At 40.1% G+C, this 27,480-nt stretch overlaps 1 protein-coding gene across 5 annotated transcripts; it reads left to right on the top strand.

Annotated features, from left to right (window-relative positions):
* Window positions 1-27,275, top strand: B4GALT4 (beta-1,4-galactosyltransferase 4). Of its 5 annotated transcripts, none has more exons than XM_044441730.1 (9): window positions 1-79; window positions 8,220-8,397; window positions 11,861-12,330; window positions 14,319-14,551; window positions 14,809-14,844; window positions 20,389-20,576; window positions 22,958-23,080; window positions 25,897-26,001; window positions 26,568-27,275. In XM_044441730.1, exons 3-9 carry the CDS (start codon window positions 12,060-12,062, stop codon window positions 26,707-26,709), a joined length of 1,098 nt encoding a protein of 365 aa, XP_044297665.1. In that variant the 5' UTR covers window positions 1-79; window positions 8,220-8,397; window positions 11,861-12,059; the 3' UTR covers window positions 26,710-27,275. The 5 variants fall into 5 exon arrangements, with proteins under 5 accessions (XP_044297665.1, XP_044297667.1, XP_044297668.1 ...); XM_044441731.1 differs by lacking the exon at window positions 1-79 and adding an exon at window positions 6,262-6,371; XM_044441732.1 differs by lacking the exon at window positions 8,220-8,397.
* Window positions 27,276-27,480: the final 205 nt, after the last annotated feature.

The following is a 27,480-nucleotide window of genomic DNA, read 5'->3' as shown; positions in this document are numbered from 1 at the left end:
GTCTCCGTGGTTGGCGGGGGATTTGGGTTGATACCCGAGTCCCGAGCAGAAAGGGAAGAGGAACTTGGTCGAGCTGCGCGTAAGTGTTGCGGGGCGAGGAAGAGGGCTGGGAACTGGGGCGGGTCTTCAGGCACATTCACACAAGAGCGGTGTGGCAGCCATGAGAGCAGGGCGGCGATGCTGTGCATGCACAAGCCCCTGGAGCGTATGCATGTTCTACTCGGGAGGAAGTCCCATTGCAGTCCATGAACCTTACTAGTAGTCAAACATGTCCAGGATTGCAGCAGCTTTGCGCCTTGCATATTCGTTTGAGCTAAGCCCGAATATGCGGAGAATTACTCCTGAGTAAATATGGATAGGATCGGGTTCTTGAGACGATTATGGCTGCAATCTCATATTTCCTTACTGGGGAGGAACTCCTATGAAACTCAGTGAGAATCACTTCTGAGAAGTGATAGAGTGATAGACATAGAGGTTTAGGTTGCTTTACGTAACCTGAAAAGTAAACATGTTCTAGGACTGACTTTTGAACGGACAGACATCGGATTTTGTATGCAAACAATTGTGTACATGGTTACCTGGAAGCAAGCTTCTTTGAAATCAGCGGGATTGTGTTCTGAGTAAACACGCTTAGCACTGCATTGGAAATATTGTGGCTTGGTCTTTTTTAACTGGACCGGTGAATTTCAGGCTAGCAATTTTAACAGCCACAATTTAGCCCAGATAGCTGGAAAGCTTTTTGTGATCTGAAACTACATGGTCAGTGTTCATGTACTCTTTTGGATAAGGGGGAGCCCTATAAATGTGCATACTCTCCATCAACAACTGCACATTATGTACAGGTTACCTTGAATACCAACATGAAGGTATGCATATTCATTCCTGCAAGATTTTCCTTCCCTACCAGCAATTGAGTGCAACAGAGCAAAAGCCTCTTTTTCTCTTTCCTGCAAGCAATCAAAACCATCATAGGGAAAAAGGAGAAATTACTTCCTTCTCTTTGTACACCATGCAGTTTCTGTTCTAGAGGCCAAATTACACATTGTATTACTTAAGCCCATAAGACTACAACCTAACTTGAGCTTCCTGATCCAGAGCAAGGACTTCCCTGCCAAAAATCCCCCACTCCCAGCTGAAGGAAGCTGATTGCAGTAAACAGCCAGATGTGAAATTGACATGAGCTCGCCTTCTCCAGAAGTCTAGTGCAACTGGTGCTTCTTAAGTCAAAACTCTTCCATTAATATGTGCTCCTCTTCCAAGAAACTATCTGGAGCAAAGTCCTTCCCATGTTATTTAGCAGTTGTGGTCCTTAAAGGCAGTGATTGGCCAGTGGCCAAAAGCAAGTAGCAGCTCCCTGCTTCTGCCCATTCACCAATGGCTTTTATTTATCAGATTTACATCCTGTCTTTTTCTTTTTTAAAGAATTCAAAGCATCTTATATCCTCCTCTTTCTCCTCTCAGTACTATCCTCACAACAACTCTGTGAGGTAGGTTGGGCTGTGAGTCTGTGACTGGTTGACTCCATGGCTGAGTCGAGACTAGGAGGGATTAGAGTTAAACGAGAAGGTTTACTTTACGTGGTGTTTCAGTTGTGCCTGGTTGGCCAGTTCTTCTTCTGATTACTTGAACGTTCTGTTGCATGTGACTGGGCTCACTCCCAAAATAGTATCATAGGGATTTCAGCTTTTGTAAATCAGACTATTGCGGTCACTCACTGAGATGACAGAAAACCTGTGTGTGTCTAAAAAGAGTAAAGGTTGCTATTTAATGTCATTTTTAAAGTACTGTTTTTTTTAGCATGGTTCATTTGGTTGGTTGTTTTGAAATGGATGTGTTGATACAGCAGGGGTGCAGCATTTCTTTAATTAAGCCAACTTTTAATTAAGCAGAGCTTCTGGATGCAGTCAACACTTGAGGAAATAATTCATCTCAAGATACATTGAGCATTGTTTGTTTTTTGCCCTAATAGAAACTGCATCACTGTTTTGTACCTAGAAGCTACACTAATTCTTGAGTAAGCAAGGTGTTGCCGAAACATAGTTAAAAGCTCATAGAATTAATTGGACCCTTTGCTTTCCAACTGTCATGTGGAAGATATCAGCATGAACAGAAATATATCTTACGATGATGACATTATGAGCCACTTCTGCAAGCCAGATGGGTATACAGATAACTAACTTCCCCATTAATTTCAGTAGCTGAATTCCAGCTAACTTTCTCTCACTTGAGATCACTGTATATTCCTTTGGACTAGACACCATAAGGGGAAAAGCCTTTGAGGTTTGATGCTAGGTGTCTGATGTAGGTGACATCAAGGGATTTATTTAGTGCAGAAAAGAAGACATGAAAAACGTTTCTTCCTTGAAAGACTGAGGCATAGCTTGTAAAACCAGTTACTTTTTGTTGCCAGAGAGGACATCTGCAGTCATAGAAATATTGCAAGTTCCATTAGGAAATATATACATACACTGTGAATATGTACACACACATATAGTACAGACAATCCCCAGGTTATGAATAAGTTCCATTCTTGAGAGCATATTTAAGTTGAATTTGTATGTAAGTTGGATCACATGCATACAGGTCATATTTAACATGAGTAAGCCAAATGTTTGTCTTAGAATACATGTATATTTTACTTTTCTATGCAGATAAAACACCTAAGAAACATTTACGTATACAGTTGGCCCTCATTCATGGAGTTAGGGTTGCAGGACTTCCACGAAAGTGAAAAAACCAGGAATATCTCCCCCCAACCTTAATTCTTAATACTGTTGACCATTTTTGCACTGGATTGCTTTTCCTTTTCTCTCAGGCTGGTCTGGTGTTCATTTATTACATTTTAATGTTTTTATTCCCTGCTCTCCCTTTCACTCACCAGTGCCTTGTTTGTACTAAGGAATTGCTGGAGGGCTTTCCCTCTCCAGATGGACTGGGAAGAAGGCATGCTTTGGGAACCTCCTCCTCTCCCCTTCCACTTCCTCTCTTTCTATGGTGGTGATGATTTTTCACAGTAGGTCACAGAGACAAGTTTGCATTCACTACTACAAACTGTTTGTCTTTAACATGAATTATCAAATTAATATGGCAGTTTGTTTGCAAGTACAGATGTTCATAACTTGGACATTCACAACTCAGGGACTGTCATATACCATATGTACTGATAGTAGATTCCAGGTGGTGGTAGTATTATTTTTTCATTAACCAGATTAAAGCAGAATCCTAGCAGGACCACAATTCATTTATGTATCAAAAACCACTGAAATAGGAAAGATGGATAATTATAATGTTGTTGCAATATGGCAAGGAGAGTGTGCATAACTGATGAAATTGAGGGGAAAGTATCCAAAAGGAAAAATTTACTGGAAAAATTCCCAGTGCTTCCTTTTTTCCACAGGGGGAAAAATCATTTTATAAGTATGTTAGTAATAATTAATGGATGCCTATGACATATACACTATTAGGTAAGCCTAAACATTTCAATGTTGTAATTAATATTTTTCAAGTGATAATTCCTAGCAAGTATGTAAAAGAAGACATATATACCAATTGAAATGCATGTTTTAGTGAGAAAAAACACTAATAAGTAGTGAAGGAGACACCAGAGGTGTCCAAACAGGCTTCATGAAAGAAAACTGAGCTCTGTTGTGCATGATATGCTGAAAACCAGTGAACAGTTACAATTCTTTGGGTTACTAAAATGAATCATTGCCACTTTCTGCATTCTGGTATCCTTCAGATGTGTTAGACTACAAGCATCACTATGCCAAGCCAGCATGAGGGTGCTGGGACTTGTAGTCCAATCCTTCTGGCTGGCAACAGACTAGGGAAGGTTGAATTACTGTGTCAACTGTTTTGAGAACTTTCCCTTTTTTCATACAATTAAACAATGTAGGGATGTACATACTATTGTACTATGTATTGGTATTTTAGCTTTATATTTATGAAATATAAGTAAAATAAAGCAAATTCAATTACTGTTTAGGACATCAGAAAGTGTTTCCACACAGACTGAACAATTTTTGATGGAAATTAGGCCAGTTTGCATAGGAAATTTTTTAGCTTTAAATTTTCTGGGGAAACTCGTGTCACTGTGCATAACCTTGTGTAGTGCTGACATAATATAATAAGACAGTTGCCGTAACTGTACTTGCTGTACATGAGGATATGGCATATGTTGTAGAAGATACATAAACATTGGTATTCATCAAGTTTTGTAGGCAGAACCCATGTACTAGTTAGAAGTCTGAACCTATTTATAGAGTGAAAAATTCCTGACATTCAAGCTGGATTCAAGCACATATACACTAGCTAGTGGAATGCTACAAAGAATTTCAAGAAAAAAATCAGTCTGTGCTTTATAGACCATAGCAAAGCCTTTGACTGTATGGATAACAATAAGCTATGGATGGTTTTGAAAGAAATAAGTGACCCTCAGCATTTGATTGTCCTGATGCATAACCTATAATCTGGAGAAGAAGCTACTCCTAGAGCAGAATATGGAGAAACAGAATGGTTCCTATAGGCAAAGGTATATTTTATATCCCTATCTGCTCAATCCATATGTAGAACATATAATAAGAAAAACTGGATTAGAATAAGAGGAAGGAGTGAAAATTGGCAGAAGAAATATCAATAATGTAAGATATGCAGATGATATACTACTCACAGAAAGCAGCAATGAATTGAAACAACTCTCAGTGAACATGAAAGAAGAAAGTGCCGAAGGAGGACTGCAACTGAATATTTCATTTCCCTGTTCAATCTGTACACAGAACATACCATAAAGAAAGCCAAATTGTGAGCAGAGGAAGGAGGAGTGGAAATTGGCAGAAGATATAGTGCTGAAAGTACAAAAGCAGGACTGTAGAGTAATATTAAGAGAACAAACATGACTACAGACAAATTACAGAACCTTTCTGTTAACAAAGACGAAACTGAAATTGTGGTAGGTTGTGCATATCTTGGCTCAGTCATCTGTTCAGATGGTGACTGCAGCCAAGAAATTTGAAGAAGACTGAGACATGGAAGGGCAGTAATGAAGGGAAGGATCATCAAATGACTGGACATTCCACTGGACACCAAAGTGAAAATCAACTACACTATTGTATTCTTGATAACCATGTATGGATGTGGAAGCTGGGCAGTGAAGAAAGCTGACTGGAGGAAAACTGATGCATTTCAAACAAGATGCTAGAAGATGCTTTTTGAATACCATGGAATACCAAGATGCTTTTTGAATACCATGGAACAACAGAAAGACCAGCAAGTGGGTTGTAGATCGAATCAAGCTGGAACTTTCTCTAGAGGTAAAAATGATGAACTTGAAGCTTGAGGCACTTCATCAGAAGGCAAGACTCACTGGAGAAGACAACATGCTAGGGAAAGTTGTATGCAGAAAAAGAAGAGGAAAACTAAATATGATATGGATTGATTCCACAAAGGAAGCCACAGCCTTGAGTTTATAAGAGCTGAGGAGGGCTATCAAGGTCAGGACATTTGGGAGGATGGTCATTCATAGTCTCCAACTTGTAGCAAACCTTTCTGATGGCATGTAATGACCCCCCTCCCTCATTCCATTCCCAGCCAAATTGATTTGATATACTAACTGGTTATAACTATGTATGCTCTAGGGTATTGTTGCTGCTTTTCTCTTTTCAAATGGAATGCAGTCCATCCTTCCTGCTGTTATTCTTTCAGTTATAGTACAATCCTTGAGATTCTTTTCCTATACAAGCTCTGCAGCATAAAATCTTTTCTAACTGGATCCTTTTCTATCACCAGCCTTTCTTTTCAGTGGAATTGAGAATCATTTAAACAGTGATAAAAGTAACTTCTCCAGGTCAATTTTTTTACATGTAATTCTGAACAGTATTAGTGAAACTAGTTTAATATTAATCAAACCATGCCCAGTAATTATTGCAGTATGCTTACTTCCTCTAGTTTTGAGGTAACGTGTCACTTCTAGATGTATTACTCATTGTTCTATTGCTGAAGCCACACTTCCAAGTCAGCAGGAATCTGAAATGGTGTTTGCTCCTTTTCTTTGCCAATATTCTGTAGAGGGAAGGCCAATGTAGCAAATCACATGTTCTTTCTAGCATGAGATTGTTACAACATAACAGGGAAGCAACAGTACAACAGTAATACTAATAGAATAAAGAGACACTGGGTTGTATCCAGTGCTGATTTCCCTGCCTCTTATAGCTTCCCATGCCCCCACATTTTCTCAGGAGTGTTGGGAGTGTTGCTCTGGAACAGATCTGGGGAGAGCCATTGTAATTCTACATTTACAACATGGAAGCATAACAGCTCTTTATACTCTGAATGAATGCAGTGTCATCAGTGAGAACAGACCAGCTCAGTGATATGTAAGTGAGCCTTTTTGTGTTGGAGAGTTTTGCGTTGTGTTATAAAATGCAAGAACTGCTCTGCTGGATGTAACCAAAGGTGCTGCTAGTTTAGTATCCTGTTCTCACACTGAACAATTAGGGAGGTTTCTTTTAGCTACCATGATTAATAGTCAGTAAATGGTAGGTCTAATCCCCTTTTATAACCATATGGTATGACAGCATCTTTCTATTTTAAGAATTGTGGTCTAGCCCTTTGAACATTTTGCTTCATTTTTTCTGCACCTTTTCCAGCTCTACAATATCCTTATTGAAATAAGGCAACTGGAACTGAATATTCCATTTTAAATGCAGCCATGCAGTAGATTTCCATAAAGGCATTTGGATCCTGTTCACCTTATTCCCAGTCCTCTTTATAATTCTGTTATGGAATTTGCCTTTTTCACGCTGTAGTAGCGTTTTCATTGAGCAATCCATCACAGCTGCAAGTTTTTGTTTTTGCTTAGACATCACCAGTTCATTCCTCCTCAGTGTATATGTGAAGTTAGGGTGCTTTGTCTTAATGTGCATCACTATTTCACTTACTGTGATGGCTGTAGACCTGCATGTAGAAGGCATCTGCATGGCATCTCTAGGAAGGACTGGAAAAAAACTTTGCCTGAAATGCTGCTAGACATTGCCAGTGATATTAAGGTAAATGAGCCAGTGGTCTGACTCAGTATTTTTATATTTTTATGTTACTTATATTGCCATGTTGCCCATTCATTTAGTCTGGAAATATATTTTTGGAACTTGCCATTAACTTGAATGTTCATCCTCCTGAATTATTTGGTGCCATCTGCAAAGATGGCATCCTCACTGCTCATCCTTGTGTCCAGCTCATGTATGAAAAGTATAGAACAATCCTTAGAGGATCTTACTATTTACTTATTTTTAAAAGTTCATTCTACACTTTTCTTCAATGAGTTCAGAGCCACTTACAGGAATAGTACAATAAATACAAAATATACAAAAAGAGCAAACAAAGTCCAGATTTTTTTTAAAAGTGTTCTGATTTGGGCATGTTTAACGAAATATATTCATTTGAGTATCATCTTAATATTTTTAGCAGCATGTTTCTTAGGATCTTTATTTACTTCCCATATTGTTGACTAGATTTGTTTTATCTGAGTTCTACTCATTTTTGTTCTTATTTTGTTCCTTCTTGCCTGTTATGGCTACCTTGCCTCTTAACTACTGTGTAATGCTGATACCTCTTTTTTAACCTTTCCTAATCTGAGCTATGTACTGAGCTTGTATTGCTGACTTTCACACATCACAGCTGTCCAGGAATTTTAAAACTGGGTTGCTGTGAACAATCAAGTGTGCTGGTTTCTGCTGCCCGATTGCTCCCACTGCAAGTTTGTTCTTGTTCATTCACAACACTGACCAGGCCAGATCTCAATTTGGGATTGTTTTGATCACATTTCCTCAACTTTGAGAAGCCTCTTTTGAAATCAAATGTGACTTCATGGCCAGCTTTCTGTGTCCATAATTTGAGAGCTCTGTTAAACCTCTTTAGCATTTGTGCTTGTATCATGGAGGTTAGAAAGCAGTAAAAGATGTGGAGAGTAAGTGATATACCCTGGGAAGAAGTTCCACAGTGACAGAAATCTGAAGGGCTACTTGTATGCTTGACAACTAATTCCATCAGACTATTTTCATAAACGTCTCTGACTGCTTTCTTGCACTAGCTCTCTGAGTTCCCTGATGTGCCTTCTTTCCATCTCTTGACAGAAAGGGAAATGGGTGGGGAAAATAAAATGCATAGGAAGCAGGGAAGGGATGGCATTTAATAGGGAAAGGCTGAAACTGTTGACTTTCTTTTAGTGGTTCCGGCAGTTTTGGGCAGACTCCTCCTCCTGGATCTGTGAGACGCAACAGAGGGCTCTTTATGGTGTTGGATTTCATGACTGGAAAGTGGCCTGGTGCTTGGCACATGAGCTGTCTTAGCTGCAGTAAGAACAAAACAGCTTCACCGCAGGAAGGAGAGCAGTGGCAGAATCAAGTAAGTCTAATGGGCTTACTTTCTCTTGGGTCAAACGGTAAGAAAACACAAGCGAGCTGCATCTCTCATGTGAGTGCTTCTTTTCTGGTGCAGCCTGTATCTGACTAGATTTTCATCATATGGCAGAAAGGTTTCAGCACAGAGTATGCATTGGCAGATGAAACCCTATTATGAATTCCTGAAAAATCAGGAAAATAATTGGTTTAAAAGCATTTGTAGAACTCTGGGAAGTGGCTGAATGATTTGTCTCCAGGCTCTCCTTAGAGTATGCCAGCAGTTTTTAAAAGATTTACTCCTCTCCATTCATATAATGATATGATATGCAGGTATAAAGATTACCACTCTGGAGTCCAGTCTAGGCTTTCCTGGCCTTTCTGATATTCTTTTAAAGCAGGCTGGGCAGGAGGTTGGTTTCTCTTCTGGCGTAGCCAGTGGTCAGGAATTCTGGGGGCTGAAGTCCAAAACATCTCAAGATCTAGTTTCTGTGCACCCATTAAGTATCTTACCAATGTATCCCTTCCTATATACATCATGTGCCTTTTTGCACTGGAACAGTCTTAATGCTTTAGCTAGGTTTCAACAGAGGGAGAGGTCTATCTTACAGTGGTTGTCAACATGCTGTTCCACAGACTAAGTATTACTCGGACTGATTGAGCAAGCAATGACTACTTAAGAGAATCTATTTCTTTCTCTAGTACAATCTGTGCGACATTTCTTTCCTTGGCCCTTCTGCTATTATTTACTGATTTCAAAATGGTTAATCACTGTTTGCCTAAATGGATGATTAATTCTCAGTAAAGATAATCCCAGATAATCACATCAATGGCCTATACAATTGCCAAGCCAATAATAAAACAGAAGCTTTGGAGTCTTCTACTTGTAGGGTTTTCCCATTACATAAAAATGCCATTGCTATTTATAAGTTAGAGGAAATAAATGGCAACTGTTCTCAAAAATGCAGTCCATAGTTAATAATGGGAAAAGCCCAACACTTTCAGCTATCCTGTACTTAACTTACAGCTGTATCATGTTCTGTGTCATAATACAATGCAGATCATGTAGCTATATCACCATAGTTTTTATTTATCATGACTGCTGTGAAAGACATTCTTTTTAGTGTAAAATTATGAAAAAATGTTCTAGATTACAGCCGGAAACCTGATGACATTTCTATGTGTACCATCCCACTTAGCACATACAGTATTATTCTTTTGTAGTAACACCATGCATCAGGTTCTTCAAGTCCTATTCTCGAAGTGTTCCTAAACCAAGGTGCTTTAAATCACCAGGAAAGGGGGCCTTTTCAAACTAAGTTTCCAGCCAATTTGTATCATTGCAAGTTTCTAAATTCAGCTGCCTACAAAAATGTTAGCTAATAATATAAAACTTGAAGCTTTGCATCCATGATTTACTATATCAGTCTCAAAGTTTTGATATAAGCCATACTCAAAGACAAGTCCTGTGTTTCTGGAAATTAGGATTTAAGGCTGGAATTACAGCTGTTATAAACCTTATAAGGAACCTCAAAGGATATGCAGAAATCCTCAGATGTTGACTGGCCTAGGCAACATAAGTTGGATTTCACGTAGTGGAACTTATAAATTGCACCTTGCATCTGGAATCTACAGGAAGGCCTTTGTTCCCTCTTTGGAGAGAAGCCAGTTGCGTCCAGAGGTTCTGTTGAGCTGTTCCTTGCTATGCTACTTGCAAGAAAACCTAGCTAAGTATTCTATCTGGCATTAGTGGTGGGTTAGCTCGCTTTGTAGTTTAAAGTCTGAGATGCTCAAAGGGAATTGTGTTTAGGATTTGAACTTGACATTTTTATGCTGCTTTCCAATTTTCCTTTCCCTTTCGTGTGTGTGTGGGTGGGTGGAGGTCTGTGTTGTTGAGTGCTCACACTTTTAAATCCTCCACTCCTATTGTGAGTTTTCTGTTCAATAATGTTCTGTTTTCCCCAGGTACTTGGATGGGCATGAGCGGAATCCAGTGTGTCTGATTCTAGGTTGCTGGGGCTGGGGAGTTCTGGGTGCATATTCACCCAGGATACCGCAGGAATGGCTGAACTCTACAGCAACATCTCACCGCTTCTGTCCAGTTTTCTATTTGCCACCCAGAAGACCTGTTCAGAATCATCTGGGACCTATTGCACACTTGGCCCCAGAATATCTTAGGCCTGTGTGAGGCCTGCTGTAATGTATTTGCTAGGAACTTCCCGGATGAAATCTCTTGCATTCGTTAGGAATTAGACTCCAGTTTTTGCTGCAGCTGAATCTGGTGAAATTCCTAGAGCCGAATTTGATCTTTTTTCTTTTTTTTCCCTTTTTTTTTGGGTTGGGGGATGAGTTTCAGTTGGTTCAGTTCAAGGATGCTGTCCAGGTGCTGCAGGAAGGCCTTCTCTGTAGTAGCTCCCAAATTATGGAACAATCTCCTTGCCAAGGCCTACCTGCCACCAACTTTAGCATCCATCCCCAAGGCATTTTCCAATTCCAAATAGCTCATGAAGTTTGGAGGATATTACCAGCTGCTTTTAAAAAACATAGTTTTCAAAATGTAATGTAACAGTGTGGCTTATTGGTTTACTCTTCTATATTTTATTTTATTTCTTCCTGTTACCCATAGTTTATAATGCAGTTCCACAAAGTCAGGATGCTGTGGCTGATTCCTTCACTGATGTGCCCTATGATCAGTAGTGATGCTTTGCAGTGTCAGAAATTGTGCTTGCTTACAACTTGTACACATGCACCCACATTTTTCAGATCCTGGTCCAGACTGCTTTGCTTTAAGAAGCATCTAGGCCTTACTGTGTTGCTGGAGGAGTCCTCCTGTTGATCCATGCCTGCTTGTTGCTTACATCAGGAGCTGGGAGAAAGGGCTAAACAAGAAGGGGCCTCTTCTAGCAAACCTCACAATCCTTACTTTTCTTTTTGGGAGTTGCAGTCCAGCAGATCTGGAGGGTACAGCTTGGGGAAGGCCATTCTACATGCAAAGCATGTTCTTTGTCACGGAGCTGTAGTACTAGGGATTCTTAGGGTTAGGGTGTTAGGGAGGCAATTATGAAATTAGTATTCGTTTCCCTATTAACCTGTGAAACTTAAAGTAGTGCTTTTTTCAAAGTAAAGAATAAACCTTGTTTCCCAAACCTCTGTAACTGCTCTATGGCAGCATTTGCATAACAGTTGCAACACACAAGAACTAATTGATCTACGAATGATATGGCATTGGGTTTGGAGTCAAGTGATTGAAAAACATGTGCAAAAGTATACATATGACACATGTATTTACATTTGTAAATACACATTTGTACCATGTATAGATCAACTGAACTTGTGTAGTCTTTGTGCAGACACCATTCCCAGTGTGTATTATTCTAGCATTTGCATTCTACTTGCTGTTGGTAAACTCTGCAGGGTGATGAATATAAAAGTGTATGAGGAAGAATCTGTTTTTCTCTTGTTCTGAACAGGTGAATACTTGTAATGTCTGCTTTCCACTTCGCACTGAGCTAGAAAGACATGCGTTCAGAAACTGAAGGAAACTTGTCAGAATGCAGCACCACAGAACTCCTTGTTTCATTTTGACCATCCTGCTCTACTTGAAGTGCACTGTGACAGTGATACACCGGAGGCAGTGTCAGGGAGCAAGCCTGTAAACCAAGAAGGGCCATGGGCTTGAGCTATGCCAGCCTTCATGTCTCCTACAAGCTCAAGCTGCTGATGCTCTTCACCTTGTGTGTCTTACTGGTGGGCTGGGCCACCTCCACTTACCTGGAGGGTGCTCTGCATGAAGCTCCAAGGGCGAAAAATATGGTGGGAAGTTTCAGGAAGCCAACCACTATCACAGAGGAGCGAAAGGAAGATCCAAAGAGGAATGCCATGCCTACTGTGAAACTGCCTACTGTGACATCCCCTTGCCCATCTGTGTCTCCCTATCTGCGTAAGTCTCTTCAAATTTTCCTGTTCTCTTAAGGGAAACCTTATGGTTCTATTGGCCTGAGCTAAGAACCCCATGCAGGTCTCTCTCATTCCTTAGGTTGAATCAGTTTTCTGCACCTAGAGAGATTCCCATTTAACTTGCAAAAAGGAGCCTTGCCACTTTCTTGACTCTCCTTCCCCTCCTGACATTGTATTATTGTGTCTGGCAAAAGCACCTTTAGTGCCATTTTAAAACCTGACTTGTATTTTACAGTGTTGTGGCTGGAACTTGTGCTGCTCTATTATTGGATGAATAATGGTTGCATGAGAAGGCCGGATTATTTGGGAACTTCCCTTGTCTGTGCTATATCCTGAGGGGTTGCAGGCAGTAGCGCTGACACAGGCATTTCCTCTATGATCTAACCACCTCACATAATTTCATTATTCAGTTATGGCCAGGCAGAGCTGCCCAGCAATTGAAAAGCAGCTCCTAATAACATATCAGCATGCCCTTCATCTTAAATCTCATGTGCTCTCCTGCTTTGCTGCTTGGGCTTGTTCCCTTCTGGGTTTGCAAGTGGCAGTTATCAGTTCTGGAGTCACATGTTATGATGATTCTCTTGACTGGGAACCAAAAGTCCCAGGGAGTCTAACAGAAGCCTGTCTGAGGAGATGCAGGATCACACTGAAAGGGTTATAGGGTGAGGAAGGAGACTGACTACCTCCTCCTTTTCCTGCCCCTATCTTCCAGCAACTGGAAGAACAGCCTGCGGCTTAAGAGCAGCTTATGAAGGATTTTAGTGTACCATGTAAGACTGTGATGTCTTTATTTTGATGCAGCAATAAATACATCTTGAGTTCATTGATAATATAGTGAATGGATGCCAATTCCAAATTAAAACAATAGAGAAGGTTGGTTTTAATTCATTTTTTTCAAGAGACTATCTGCAGTTATGTGAGATAATATATACATGTCTCAGTATATGATAGAACTAATACATAGAGACAGCTAAACTGAAGGTGCCCCAATAACTTATGTGCAAGTGACTTGAAATAGATGAATTGCTGTCAGCATATAAAGCAACAAACTTTGGATTGCTAAATTATATTAGCATTATACTGGTTTGCAGTCTGTGACCAATTTACCACGGGTTATGTGGCATGTATTCAGTGTGCATAACCAGCCATTGTGGGTTTTTCAAGGGTTAATGCTCAAATAAACCTACTATAATCATGGTTTATGTGAAGGTTCTTTAATGCTTGAATAATCTACAATGACAGAATTTGCATAACATGACACAGCCTGCAGCCGCCCCTCCCCAATTCCCTGATCAAGGGTTGCATATTGAAAATGGTGCCTGGCATACACTGTAGCTCACTGTGATTTAAACAACCCACAGAACCTAACCGCGCCGTGCAAATCAGGACGGTGTGTCTGCAGTTTTCCTGCTCATTGCATTTTCCCCTTAAATTTAAACAATGTAAGGGAAGTGCATGCTATCATCTTGTAAATGCTTAATTCAGTTTTAAGATGACTACATAATATAACATTTCTGGAGAAGACACTAACACCTAGGGAAAGTCAGAGGAAGAAGAAGAAGGCCAGCTATGGGATGGATTGATTCTATAAAGAAAGTCACAGTCTTGAGTTCACAAGAGCTGAACAGGGCTGACCAGCATAGGACATTTTGGAGGGCACTCGTTTATAAGATCTCCATAAGTCAAAGATTACTTGATGACACATCATAATAGTATCATATTTCAGCTGTACTATGTGCTTTAACTTTTTTCTTTAAATGCTTCTGGTCAGATACTTGCATTGTGGTGTGACAAAATAATCAGCATTGGGTGCTTAAAGTTTTGTTCTCTACGTACAAGTAAAATAAACATCCTGAATATAGTAATTTTATAGGGAATTAGACATTTTCCTATGCAATAGGATCCCCCCCCCAGTAAGCCTACTTTTAGTAGCTATTTTTATGAAAACAAGACTTGCTTTTCCTGTAATAGGGGGACCTAGCAAGCTTACATTTAAAGCCTCCATGACCCTGGAGGAAGTGCAGAGAGAGAATCCGCAGGTGGTGAAAGGACGTTATCACCCCAAAGACTGCTCAGCTCAGCAGCGAGTGGCTATACTGATCCCACACCGCAATCGAGAGAAGCACCTGTTGTATCTGCTGGAGTACCTTCACCCATTTTTGCAGAGGCAGCAGCTGGATTATGGCATTTATGTTGTCCACCAGGTGAGTATACATATGATGGAGACTAGCAGATGGGAAGGCTGGAGCCACATCTTGTTGCACCACAGATATTTCTCTAAGCCTCAGGGAGCTTCTTCTGACCTTTGTTGTCTGTTCAGTCCCAGGATTGGTGCACTGCCTCAAGCAAATCTCAGGTCACTTTCCCCAGCTCTAATACAAATCCATCTTGGTGTGTTATCAGTGCTTAGGAGTCCCCATGTATAGCAGTGCTAATGAGTTTCTTTCACCTTCTTCTGCAGAAGCTGGAAGCAGACCGGATGAATTTAACAGAGCAGGTGGCAAATTAATTTCATGCACCATTGATAGAGCATTGTTATTCTTAAAGTTACCAGACTTCAAAAACGTGTCTTGCTCAAACAATTGCATTTTCATGTCCTGGAGTTTGGCTCACCTGTGTGACTTCTTTTTCTTTGGCTATGCTTGGTGGACTTCTGCTCTTGCAGCCATTTATCTAGAGGAGGCAGGCTTTATAAATAATAAAATAAGAGCTTTATTTTCCGTTCAGTAAAGGTAATAGCAAAAAAAAAAAAAGTAAAAATGCATGGTCAGCTTTTTGTTAGTGTGTTTACTGGATGAGTCTCCCAAATAATATCATATCCAATTTTAAAGATATTGAAATAGAACCTAGAGACTGCACATCTAGGGTTCTTACAGTCATTTGTGGCCTGCCCTTCAGAGCTTTCTTGCCTGACTATCCTGGCAGCAACCTTTGCCCCCACCTAAATTTACACTCTGTATAAATCCAGATGTAGTATAAAACATTGACTTTGCTGAAACTAGGCAGGTCTGATCAGTGCTTGAGATAGCAAACGGTTCAGGTTACTGTCAGCTGTATTTGCTACTCTTCCGTGCATAATCACACTCTGGCTTGGTGGCAGCTTATCCATTCATATGGAATAGTGATCACTTCCCAAACCAGCTGGATTAATACAAATTGTTCTTAAATGCTGGGAGAGCAGGCTGTGGAATTGGGTTGGTTTGTAAATTTAAAAGTATCTTCTACCCAGAAACCTTGCCAGAAACCAGGCAAGGTGGGCTAAAGTTTTGGATAGCATCATTCTAGATAGTGAAATGTGATAGGAATAGTGTGCCCTTGGTTAGCACTAGTTCCATTCAGGGTAGTGGCATGAGTTAAGCATACCACTTTCAGCTGTGTAGCTTGAATGAGAACAGCAGTATTTTGATGAAAGGGCCATTCATGGTAGAACAGCCCCACTGGTACTGGACAAAGCAATATTTTAAGGCATATATCTATTTCTTTCCTTGCACTTGGACAATAATTCCTTTTTTTTTCAGCCTTTGCTCCCTTTAAAAAATGGAATTTTGAGGATACCGTTGGAGGGTCAGCTTTATTTTGTGAAGATACCCATTATTCTTCCTCTCCTTGAGAAAAAGAAATTTGAGTCTACCTGGCCCAAAAGTGTTGGGCAGGAGTGGCTAACTGGGCAGATGTTCCCACATACTCAAAATAAAATAAATACTTTCAGTGCATACTTTTTGATGATTATTCTAAACCATATTAGCTTTTACTAGTGGGACCTGAAATAACTACATTGCAGCATGAAGGGTTCCTGTTTGGGGTGCTAATCAGCTGAGCCATGCCATTCCTCCCACTATCTTGGGCTTTTTGTTCTCTCCCCATGCCTCAGCATTCTATTCCCAGTGGTATGTTCTGTCTTTGTTGAGGTATCTTTTCCAGGTGCATGGAAAGGAGCCCTAAAGATTCTTTGTACTCCTTGAACTCTGGGTTTTCTGGAGTTTGGGTTTCTGTTTTCTCCTTCTTGAGGAGGACCGGTTCTTTTAAGCTATATAAGAACCCATGCACAGAAAATAGTACTTCATGTCAGTTGAGAGAATAAGGCCAGAGGCAGAAAGATCCTGAACAGAGAAATTCCCACTAAATCATTTCTGGAGGAAAATAATGACAACTGGGTTGGATCAAAGTTAAAAGAGGCTGAGAAAGGGGCTGCATCAAACAGGTGGATTTAGGGTTAAGACATCTACAGGTGAGGAAACCATCAGCTCCGCTGGCCAAGATAAATGCAATTTTATATCTGTTTTGACACTGGCATTGATGGATGCATGCAAAAGTTCACCAGCACTGAAAAGGCAAATTATAAGACTAGGGGTGAAGCTTTACTTGCCAGGTAAGTCTCAATGACCACAGAGCTATATAAAGTGCAGAAAATGACAGCTAACATGATAAAGGGTTTGAGTGTCTCAGCTATGAGAAAAGTTGGAACCATTGGGATTGTTTAGCTTAGAAAATTGATGGGTGGAGGGTGATATAACAGAGCTATACAAAATTATGCATGGGATGGAGAAAGTGAATGAGGAGACATTTCTCTTTCTCATACTAGAACCCAGGGTCATCCCATGAAGCTAAATGGGGAGAGATTCAGGACACACAAAAGGAATTTCTTTACACAAGGTATACTTAAACTACAGAATTCACTTTCACAGCATGTAGCCATGGGTTCTATTCCTGAGGGCTGTATGCTTCCTCCTCCTCTGTATGGCAGTTGTTGAGAAAGTGCTGTTGCACTCATGTCCTGCATGAGAGTTTCCTGTGGATAGCTAGTTGGCCACAGTGTGAACAGAAGGCTGGACTAGGTGGGTCACTGGGTTTTCTATGATTTACTTCTGGATAAACAGGCAAAGGGTTACAATGTTAAATAGTATCATTCAAGACATACTTTCTTTTTTAACTTAATCTGGAAACCAAATACAGGTTGTCTGCAGGTTACGGACTTCCGAATCATGAACAACCTGTATTTATGAATGGTTGAACTGTCATAAATCCTATATGAAGGATTTCATAGAGAAAAGCCACAGATATCTCTGTGGTACTAGGCAGCCCCTCCCCAGCAGCACAAACAAACCTTGACTTTCCAGCACCAGGTCCATCTCCATCATCATCAGTCTGGGTGGATTTGATTTAAGACTAGATTTAAATCATAGTTTTCTACTTAATTTGCATGAATGCCTGTTTGCTTGTAGATAGAGGAACTTCATTAAAATATTCCCAAACTTGGTCTTTTTTATGGCCTGCTGCCATTATAGGTTTTCTCCTCTAAGGAAAGAATAATATGATAAACCTCAGGCTATACACAAAAAGATCCAAAGACCCAAGGAATAGTCTGCTCAAAGGGTTTCACTTTCATTTTTATTCTTGCCGCCCTTTCTTCGTACTTAGCTTCTTGTGTAGTTCTGTTTAATTCTCAATAGTCTTTTGTTCATTGAATTTTTTGAAACTTAAGACATAATGGGTTGATTCTGTGTACACAGATTTGCAAAGGAACAAAGGGATTAAGGTTTGTTTTTCTCAACTCTGTATGTTTATTTTATAACATTTTAGCTGTAAAGTAGAGGCATGTGATCTCTGCAGACATTCACAGTTTCAGAACTGTAAAACCAAGCATCTGTGGTATCTTCTAGACAGAAAAATTGCCCAATAATCTTACAGAAACCTCTGGAAGAAATTGACATTGTGAACGGATTAATGGAATACATTTGTAAAAAAAATTCAAACGTTGCATGACTATACAGCTACATAATTAAAAACTAATCCTTATTTCATGTTTCAACCAATCCTTTATTTCATTTCACCTGTGCACTATAATATATCTTAAATAGAAAACTATCTTTAGATAGATTTTCCTCAAAAAGCATTTTATTAAAAAATCCAATTTAAAATTTAAAAATCCATTTTTATTTTTAAAAAATCATTTATTTTTATCAACCCTGTCATAAGTTTAGGCTCAATGTTACCTCAATGTTCTAAACTGGTTTAAGAACTGTTTCTTTTGTTTGTTTTTTTACAATACTATATACTTGCACATATTCTCCCCACTCCCCCCAGTACCTGCAGTTACTTTATTATTACTGTATTATCATTATTACAATGCTGTATTGTGTTTAAGACATTTTAATGAATATGGAAATGTTGAAGTTTTATATGCATCAAAAGGAAAAATATCTTTTTCTTATTAGCTGGTCATTTTGTAATTATGAATATGAATTGGGCACGCAGAGCTCTCTTTTTGCTGGATTGTGGAATTTGTTGATTAAATCTTTTCATGTTTGCCCACCAATCTCTTTCAAAACCATCTGTCCTAAGGTAAATATGATACTTAATGTTTTTAGATGTAAGAACATATTCATAATTCCAAGATGACCAACTGACGCAATAAATGATAAACACCCTGGGAGAGGGATGAGGGAGTGTGACTTCCTTAATTCTACTCAGTCGCACATTAGATTTTGATATCGTTGCCCTTGGTATCTTGGACTGACTACACGGGTTAGATATTGGAGGCGCTGCGTCACAGTGGTTTTCGTCTCACTTGCAGGGTTGATTCCAGAGAGTAACACTGGGTGACTGTTCCTCAGACCCCTGTCCATTGAATGATAGTGTTCCTCAGAGTACCTGCCTGACCAGTGTTGTTTAGCATCTATAATAACTCCAAGTTAGGCTTAAAATGAGGCAACAAGGAAGAGGGCTTCTCAGTCATGCCTCCCCAATTATACAATGATCTTTGCAATGAGGCCCACCTGGTGCCAAATTTGTCATTTTTTAAGCATCAGGTTAACACTGCCTGGTATTTCCAGACATTTAATGGCATCTAGTTGCATAAGATGGGTTATGTTGCCTGTTTAAATTAAGTCTAGATTTTTTAAGAAGCTGTTTTAGATGTTTTGACTGTTTTGTGTTTTAGTATATGGGAATTTTATATAACCATCTTATTGTTGATGGTCTGAACCACCCATGGATGGAACTGGTGTAGTGGTTAAGTGCAGTGGTTAATAATGCTGGACTGGGACTCAGGTGATCTGGGTTCTAATCTCCATTCAGCCATGGAGCTAATTGGGTGATTTTGAGCCGGTTACAGACTCTCAGGCCAAACTACTTCACAAGGCTGTTGTTGTGAGGATAAGTTTCAGAGAAGGATTATGTAAGCCACTTTGGGTTCCTTGAAAGGAAAAAAGGCAGGGCATTACCTGCTCTGGATGTGGTTGCATTCCTGCTGAAAAAGCAGGTCACTAGACTGCAAGTACTCCTAGATCCATTGCTGGAGTCCAAAGTGACCAGAGCAACTCAGAGTGCCTTTTGACATCTCCATTTGGTTCAGCCTTTCCTGAACAGGGATGGGGTGGCCAGTGATACAGGCACTAGTAACTTCAAGACTGGACTAGTGCAATGAGCTCTATGTGAGGCTTCCTTTAAGGTGCCTCAAAAGCTGGAGCTGACACAGAAGGCAGCAGCTGAGCTGCCCTTGGAGGCCGTGTCTTTCCTGAAGGCAGCTCTGTTGCTGAGCAAACTGTACAGGCCATTTTTTGCGACCAGGCCAGGTTTAAGCTTTTAGTTCTGTTGTACAAATCTCTGCACAACTTGAGGAATGGTTGCTGATAGGGGCAGATCTTGGCATGGAGAAGACAGATGGCAGCCTGTCCCTGCTGACCTGATGAAGGGGGTCTTTCCCGTGGAGGCAGCCAGGTGCAATGGCAGCTGATGGAAAGGAAAAGTTATATAGGTATAATAAAGTTGTCTGCAACTAGAGCTAGATGGGCTCAGAGACATACATTATTTATTGATTTTTAATACTGTTGGCCTACTTTTCTTGCAATCTCACAACTTCTGTTGCCTTTTATTACAATTTCTAAACCAAGATGAAGCAGATTTCAGTCCACAAAAGCTTTTGCCATAATCAATTTCTTAGTCTTTCAAGGTGCCATGAGGCTAATTTTTGTAATGATGGTTGATGCAACAGAATCTTGGTGAAAAGCTCACAACTGTGATGTGACTGTCTCGTTTGTAGGCTGGCAATGTCAAGTTTAACAGAGCAAAACTGCTGAATGTGGGATACTTGGAAGCCCTGAAGGAAGAGAACTGGGATTGTTTCATATTCCATGATGTGGACCTGGTCCCAGAGAATGACTTCAACATTTATATGTGCGGCAGTCAGCCAAAGCATTTGGTAGTAGGCAGAAACAGCACAGGCTACAGGTAGGAAAGAAGTACATCTTTTGAAGCAGCTTTGATCTCCATGCAATTTACATACCAGTGAGTGATGATTTGACCTTCTGTTCATTCCATTCAGGATGGAGAGCTTTGCAATTTATGAATCTCACTGAACCCAGACTCTGTTAAGGCCTGTTGTTTCTCTAATGAATTTTCAGAATATCCCATTTTAAATTAGGCTTTTGGTTCAGAATAAAATTATGGTATGTATTTTTGGAATGTGTATGTCACATTTATGGCATATGGTTAAATGCCATAAAAATATAGGGTTGAATCCAGCTATTGTAATTGGTAGGATTTATGTTAATCATAACTTCAGGTAGTCTGCTTTAAGTGCTACTCAGTCTGGATCTGACTGGACAGGCACTACTGTCGTATTTCTTCCAGAATAATTGACAGTGAGTGCTGGGTGCTGCAAGAAAATGAAAAAGGTTGCTTGCATAGTTGAACACCAGTGCATGAACCCTGAAGATGGTTAGAAAGTTTCTTGCTGCATGACTGAATAAGTTCAACTGGTGATCACCTACAAGTTCTAATTGTCCCTTAGGTCAATGCCTGGTTGGCAATCACTGCTCTAACAAGTCAGGTTTAAATTCTGGGGAGTGGAGGGCAGGGAAGGCATATCTCCAATTAGCAGATGAACAGAGATGATGCTATTCCCTGGATAATAGTGGAAACAGTTATGAGCATTTAATATCAGCAGATCAGCAGTCAACTCGCTGCTGACTAGAAATACGTGCTTTTCTCTATAGGGCAAGGGCAAAGAAGGTAGCTGCTGAGTGATCCAGGCCTGCTTCTTCTGAGCTTTATCTTTGAGGAGTTTGTCTAAATTATTTCTGAGCAGATATATAGAGGCTTGTCCTGCTTGCTTCTGACCAGTTCCTTCTGTTTGTGTAGTTCCTGCTGTAAAATGGTAACAGTGGAAAAGGAGATGGTTTTGGATTTTCAGCTCTGCCCACTTTTGCCTATGCACTTACCTACTACTAGAATGGAGATCCAAGAGCTTCTTAAAATTCTGACCTCAGGGGGAAGAAAATTCCCGTATATTGTTATGCTAAACATTGCCTTTTAAGGATTTGGGTGCTCTATGGATAGTGTTAACCATTTGTATCAGTAATCCTCCACCTCAAATGATGAACAGTACTAGAAAGGCTTGCTGCATAAGAGTCATGTCCTTGCAGGAGACAGCATTTTAGAACTTAAACACATATACCTGGATGTTGAATAACATGAGCACACAGCTGTAGAATTTAAAAAGTCATCAGGGAAATAGTTTATGTGCTAAAATGTTTTTCAGACAGTACATGTGATTTTGTGATGTGTCCCATAAGCATTACCAAAGGGCTACATCTAACACTAGTGTAGCCACTGTTGTTATATCAAAGGACCTGAGACGTTGCTGGCTGAAAACCGGGATTTGCTATTGGCAGTTCTGCCTAGTGAAATGATTGTCAATGTGCAGGAATGCTTCCTGGACGCAAGTTCCAGCCACTTACCTGCCATCAGTTTCCCCTAGGGCAGGAGTCAGCAACCTTAAACACTCAAAGAACCATTTGGATCTGTTTCCCACAGAAAAGAAAACGTCGGGAGCCACAAAACCCTTTTGACATCTAAAATGAAGATAACACTGCATATATCATTTTTTACCTTTATGCTACATATAAAAAAACTATAGTGTGTTGCATTTATGAAATCAGTGAATGATTCTTTTATACAATCTCCATCTGTGAACAGCTTCCCATGCCTGACTATTTCCTGAGCGGCCACAAAACTAGCACATGTAGTTGAATTTGCAGACTTGATCCACTTCTTGAAATGATTCTTGCTCAGATCAACCTTCCGCATCAGTTCCGAAATGGCTTTTATATCTCATCTCCATCCGGATATATTTCAGCAACGGCTGTGCGTTTATTCTGGAAATGTCTTGCAACATTTGACTTTTTGTTGTTTGCCAGTTTCTCACCACATATTAAGCATTCTGGTAAACCAGTCTCATCAGCAGTGAAAGCAAATGAATCTGCCCACATACCATTAAATGTTCTGTTTTCTTCTGGGACTTTTCTTTTCTTGGATTTATCCATGGTTGGCCTACTGGGGGTCGAAAAGCTCAATAAATCGCATTCTGGCGGGTGTCACACATTGACGGTTGTGACACATATTTTGAGTGACAGGGAGCCACAGCAGAGGGATGAAAGAGCCACATGCAGCTCCACCGCTGTGGGTTGCTGACCCCTGCCCTAGGTGAAGAGCATGGAATTAGATAGCTATATTAGCAGGTTGGAGTTTGTTAAAACTTTCTAGCCAGGCATGCACTGGAGTTTTTCACTTTTAAAACATTTTCCGTACCTCTTCTTGTGTGTTCCTAGGTTGCGTTACCAAGGATACTTTGGGGGTGTAACTGCTCTAACAAGGGAGCAATTTTCAAAGGTGAATGGATTTTCTAACAACTACTGGGGCTGGGGAGGAGAGGACGATGACCTCCGGATCAGGTAATTGCACAGCGAAGACCAAGTGGGTGTCTGCTAGAGATGATGGGAGCGCCATGGATTTGACTCCTATGTTACTTGTGACAAATGCAGGAGATGTTTGGGTGATTTGGGATGACAAATGTTGGCATTTTGTGGGTTAGTAGTTGCCTAAATTGGATTCTGACAGCCTTTTGCTTGATGAAGAAGGCACTAATTTGCAATGACTGGGCTAAGGTGAGATTGTTACCTTAACATCATCCTTTTGTCCTTATAGCTACTAGCTGGTTGAATAGCAAGCAGATTATTTGCTTGTTTCATCTTTTTAATCTGCCCCTTTGATTAGCTTAGACAAATAGGACATAGTGATTAATAGTAGGTGTGTATTTGAATGCCAGAACAAGCTAGGTGAGAACAAGTCAGCAAGGAAATTCCAGTTGGGATGGGACTGAAATACTGGCAGGAAGCTAGGGGCTTCTAAGGGTAAAAGGAAAGGTTTTTTCCCTTTTAAGGCAAAGAAAAGCTATCTTAAACGGTCAGAGATGCAGATCTAATAATCTAATCAGCAAAACCAGTTTCACCAGAAGAGAGAGAAGCATAAACCCACTTTTGAACAGGGGTCAGTCTTTGTTTGCCACTGCTGGTTGGGGGCAAGCTTCCACCAACTATTCAGTAAGATTATTCAGAGTAGATGATTAAGTGTTGATTCATTAGAACCACTTCAGTCACACCTCAAAAGCATACCCTCCCAGGATGTCTAGCATACCTTTAACTATTCACATAGAGACAAAAGATAAGCAACAGCTTCTGGCAATTTGAGCAACTCTCTTGGGTATCACTGCAAATGGCTGCCATGGAAAACATGGCTTGCCAGACCAGAGGCAGGAGTCCATTTTTGTCCCCTCCTCCCATACTTTTTCATGTTGGCTGAACACACTGCAGAGGAAAGTCTCTGCCTTCAAGCACCTCCATCAGTACTAGAAGGAAAAATGAGGTAATTGACATCCTGGTAAGTTAATACTGAATATCATAATGACATTTCACATAATGAAATTTGTCAGAGTCAAATTTCTGGACTGATAGATGTTTTTCTGTCATTGAGGGGACTTTTTGCCAGCTATTTTGACAAGTCAATTGTCTCCTGCTTTACAGGACCTGTTTATTGCAGCCCTAGGGCTTATCTATTCTGTTTATCATTCTCTATTCCATTTACTAGAAAATAAATACTGCTGAGTGATTAAAAAAGATAGAAGCATTATTTTTCTTTTCATTGTTATGTGCTGTCAAGTTGTCTCTGATTTATTATGACCCTATTTTTTTTCTTTTTACTGAATGTCAAAAAGGGACATGCTGGTCTCCAGAAGCAGTCTTTCTCTAGGTATAACTTGGTGCCACTTGGCTCGAGTGCTACTTTGATCCCTCATCCCTATTATACAGCATGTCCCTGTGCTTGGATAATTAGGATCATGGTGCCAAAACTTGAGAAACAGATCACATGACTATGTAATTTTCCCCATGGACCAATATAGGGTTTTTTTTAATCAGCTAGGGCCAGGCTAGAACTGTTTTAATTTCTCCTAAATTGGATGTTAAAAGAACCTGTGATGTGTCTTGTCCAATGGAGGAGCAGTTGCTACATTTACATGTACATTTTACATGTAGCAACTGAAAAGCTGCTACGTTTCAGCTGGGTAGCTTGCCATGTTCATTTGTATTTCTGGCTTTTGTTTCTGTTTATGATTTTATCTAAAGTCTTTACATTTGTAAAAGATGGTATTGCCATTTAATACAAGTAACATACACATGTCCAGTATTTGCAGCCCCCATTGTTTTTGATTCCAGGATGAAACAACCTAATAAACTTTTATGAGGCTCTGCAGATCAGAGAAGAGAGAGTCTCGGTAGCTGTGATTTCACTATTCACAGTCCCTGGAAGGGGCACATTAAATGCAGAATTAGCAGCACTTACTGTCAATTCTCACTGTACCAGGGAAGCATGGTGCCTTTACGGCCCTGGTGGATAGCAAGTAGGAGCAAGTCTCTCCATATCTGTACTCCTACGGCCTTAACAGCACTGTTGGTTGTGTGGTCACAGTGGCAGAACCGTGCGTAGCACAGGAATGTGCCTAACAAATTCTTGATGGCTGCTAGTCCTGGGGAGGAGGTACTGAAGAACAAGAAGTGGAATATACATGCATACTTTCTCTCTGCAATTTCTCATTGCTGTTTCTCTTTCGCCCTCTTATCCCCTGCTTGTATTTTGAAAAGCTCATTGGAAATTCTGCTAGGAGTTGCTCCCAACTTTCAGAACATGAAGCTGTTTATAAGCAGCAGCAGTTGGGGAATTATCGCACACATTTGCATATAATTTGTAGTTTTTGTGAACAGAGCTTCCTTACAGAGAAATGTTCTCAGTGATGCTTCTTTCCATGAATCCAGAAGAGGGCAGCAGTTGTCTCTGAGATAGTCTTGCAAGCAAAGTAATATTTTAGAGCTGAGTTGAAAGTTCAGCTTCCTTCATATGCTGAAGGTGCAGCTAGATTGGCAATAACACCCCCACCCACAGTCATTGGAGATTGCCAGAAAATTTGAGACATGCACATTTGTAAGAGCAAAGGCACAAATTAAAATACTCCCATCGTTACAGCTTCTACAAAAATGCACTGTTTGACTATTATTTCCTCAGCAGATGATAGGGACCTGTTCACTATTTTCTACAGTACCATTTTGAGCAAGGGAAGAGTGGGAATTCTGCTTTTCATTAGCAAGCTGCCTTCTCCCATTGTCTCCATGACATGCTTGCCATAATGGTTCCCTAATTGCTAGCATCTTTTCTTCAGGGTTGAATTGCAGAAGATGAAGGTGATCAGGCCTTCCCCCAGTGTAGCCAAGTATACTATGATCTTCCATACAAGAGACCGAGGCAATGAGGCAAATGGACAGAGGTGAGTTAAGAAATAATATGAATAACCTCCTGCTAAGCTCAAGTGGGTGAACAAGATATAGTCTAAGCTGGAGGAAGCAGTCTTTTAGGGGCCCATGATTGTATTTAGCACTTCGCAAAAATATCTTGGGTACTTCAAAAAAACTGCCACATGTGTGGACCGTCACACGAAGAATGCCCCCAAAACTTAGGTTTTTCCTTTTACTTTCCCTCATTTTCCTTTGAAATTATTCCAGATGTGAGGAAGAAATGTGTTTGCTTTTTGGATAGGAGGACACTAAGAAATGTGTCTCAGGAAGTGCTGGTACCCACAAGTATTACACTGTCTACCCTTGGTAAAGGAGAGCGTATCTTGCACCCAGCATTTTAGAAACAATTGTAGGAAAATAAAATTGTACATGGGGAAAAAAGCCATCCACAGAATCATGAACGGTTTTGATCTATACTGACTGAAGTTGCAGTTAAATATATATATTCAGCTGTTCAAATCAGGAACATCCTTATTTATAATTGTTTTTTTCTGTTCTCTCCACCTACCCAACTTAAAAACAACAAAAATCTGTTCAGGATGAATCTCCTACGTCAGGTATCTCGAGTATGGAAAACAGATGGGCTAAATTCCTGCTCCTATAAGCTGCTCTCAGTGGAATATAACCGTTTGTACACCAACATTACAGTGGATGTTGGACAGTCAACCAAGATTTCATAACCAACTGTTTTGTGCCTAATGAATTTTGTCACAAAGAACTGCCCGTATCAAGAGTTGCTGCAGTTGAACACCCAGCGTTGTTGGTTACTTCCCAGCAGCAAGTTCATTTAGGGGAAATAATGTGTTTTTTCATCTCCAGTAGTTTGCTAAGTATTTTTTTGTGGACTTCAGGACCATTGAGGTTTACTTAGAAAGCATTTCTGTTGCTTTTTTTCCCTTGTTAAACAAATTGATCTTATCCTCTGGTGATAAAGTTCCATCATCTGAAAGTTATCACTTTTCATAGTTGAGGCTTGAATATCCATTTTGATGTGGGAAGAGGGTTATAAAAACAATACTGCCATTTTCAGAGGTGCAAAATTAAGGGCTTTTTCATCCAATTGACTTTTTAAATAGGATACTCATGTTGATATTGGCTGTTTTTTCTCAAGCCAATCAATCAAGTGTTCATCATAATCATTTTCTAAGCAGATGATATATAATGCCATCATGTAAGAAGAGCCACAGTGAGAATGGGACACTTAAGAACTTGCTCAATAAAACATAACAGATTTTGTTGAAAAGCATTCCATTGCCTTAGTTAAGCTTTCCATTTCTCGTGTCGTCTTATGTATGTACAACAATCCTGATTTTATTCTGCAGTTAATGTGTGATGTTCGTATCAGGAATATGGATTTTTATTGTATTTGTCAAGGAGATAAGGCAATGCAGAACAAACTGTGCAAAGAGGTGCTGAAATTCCTGCATATACTCCCTAGTACAGTGGTCATA

Source organism: Varanus komodoensis, unplaced genomic scaffold, assembly GCF_004798865.1.
Source record: "Varanus komodoensis strain SLA01 unplaced genomic scaffold, ASM479886v1 scaffold4, whole genome shotgun sequence".
Lineage (NCBI taxonomy): Eukaryota > Metazoa > Chordata > Lepidosauria > Squamata > Varanidae > Varanus > Varanus komodoensis.
Note: the sequence above shows the minus strand (reverse complement) of the source record. Positions and strands in the feature narration are given on the sequence as shown.

What these genes read in the sequence shown, in the direction of transcription:
- B4GALT4 (XM_044441732.1), top strand. Translation starts at nt 12,060, where the DNA reads ATGGGCTTGAGCTATGCCAGCCTTCATGTCTCCTACAAGCTCAAGCTG. An exon ending in ATCTGTGTCTCCCTATCTGC is followed by an intron (nt 12,331 to 14,318) that starts GTAAGTCTCTTC and finishes TTCCTGTAATAG; the next exon opens with GGGGACCTAGCAAGCTTACA. An exon ending in AATGAGGCAAATGGACAGAG is followed by an intron (nt 26,002 to 26,567) that starts GTGAGTTAAGAA and finishes AAATCTGTTCAG; the next exon opens with GATGAATCTCCTACGTCAGG.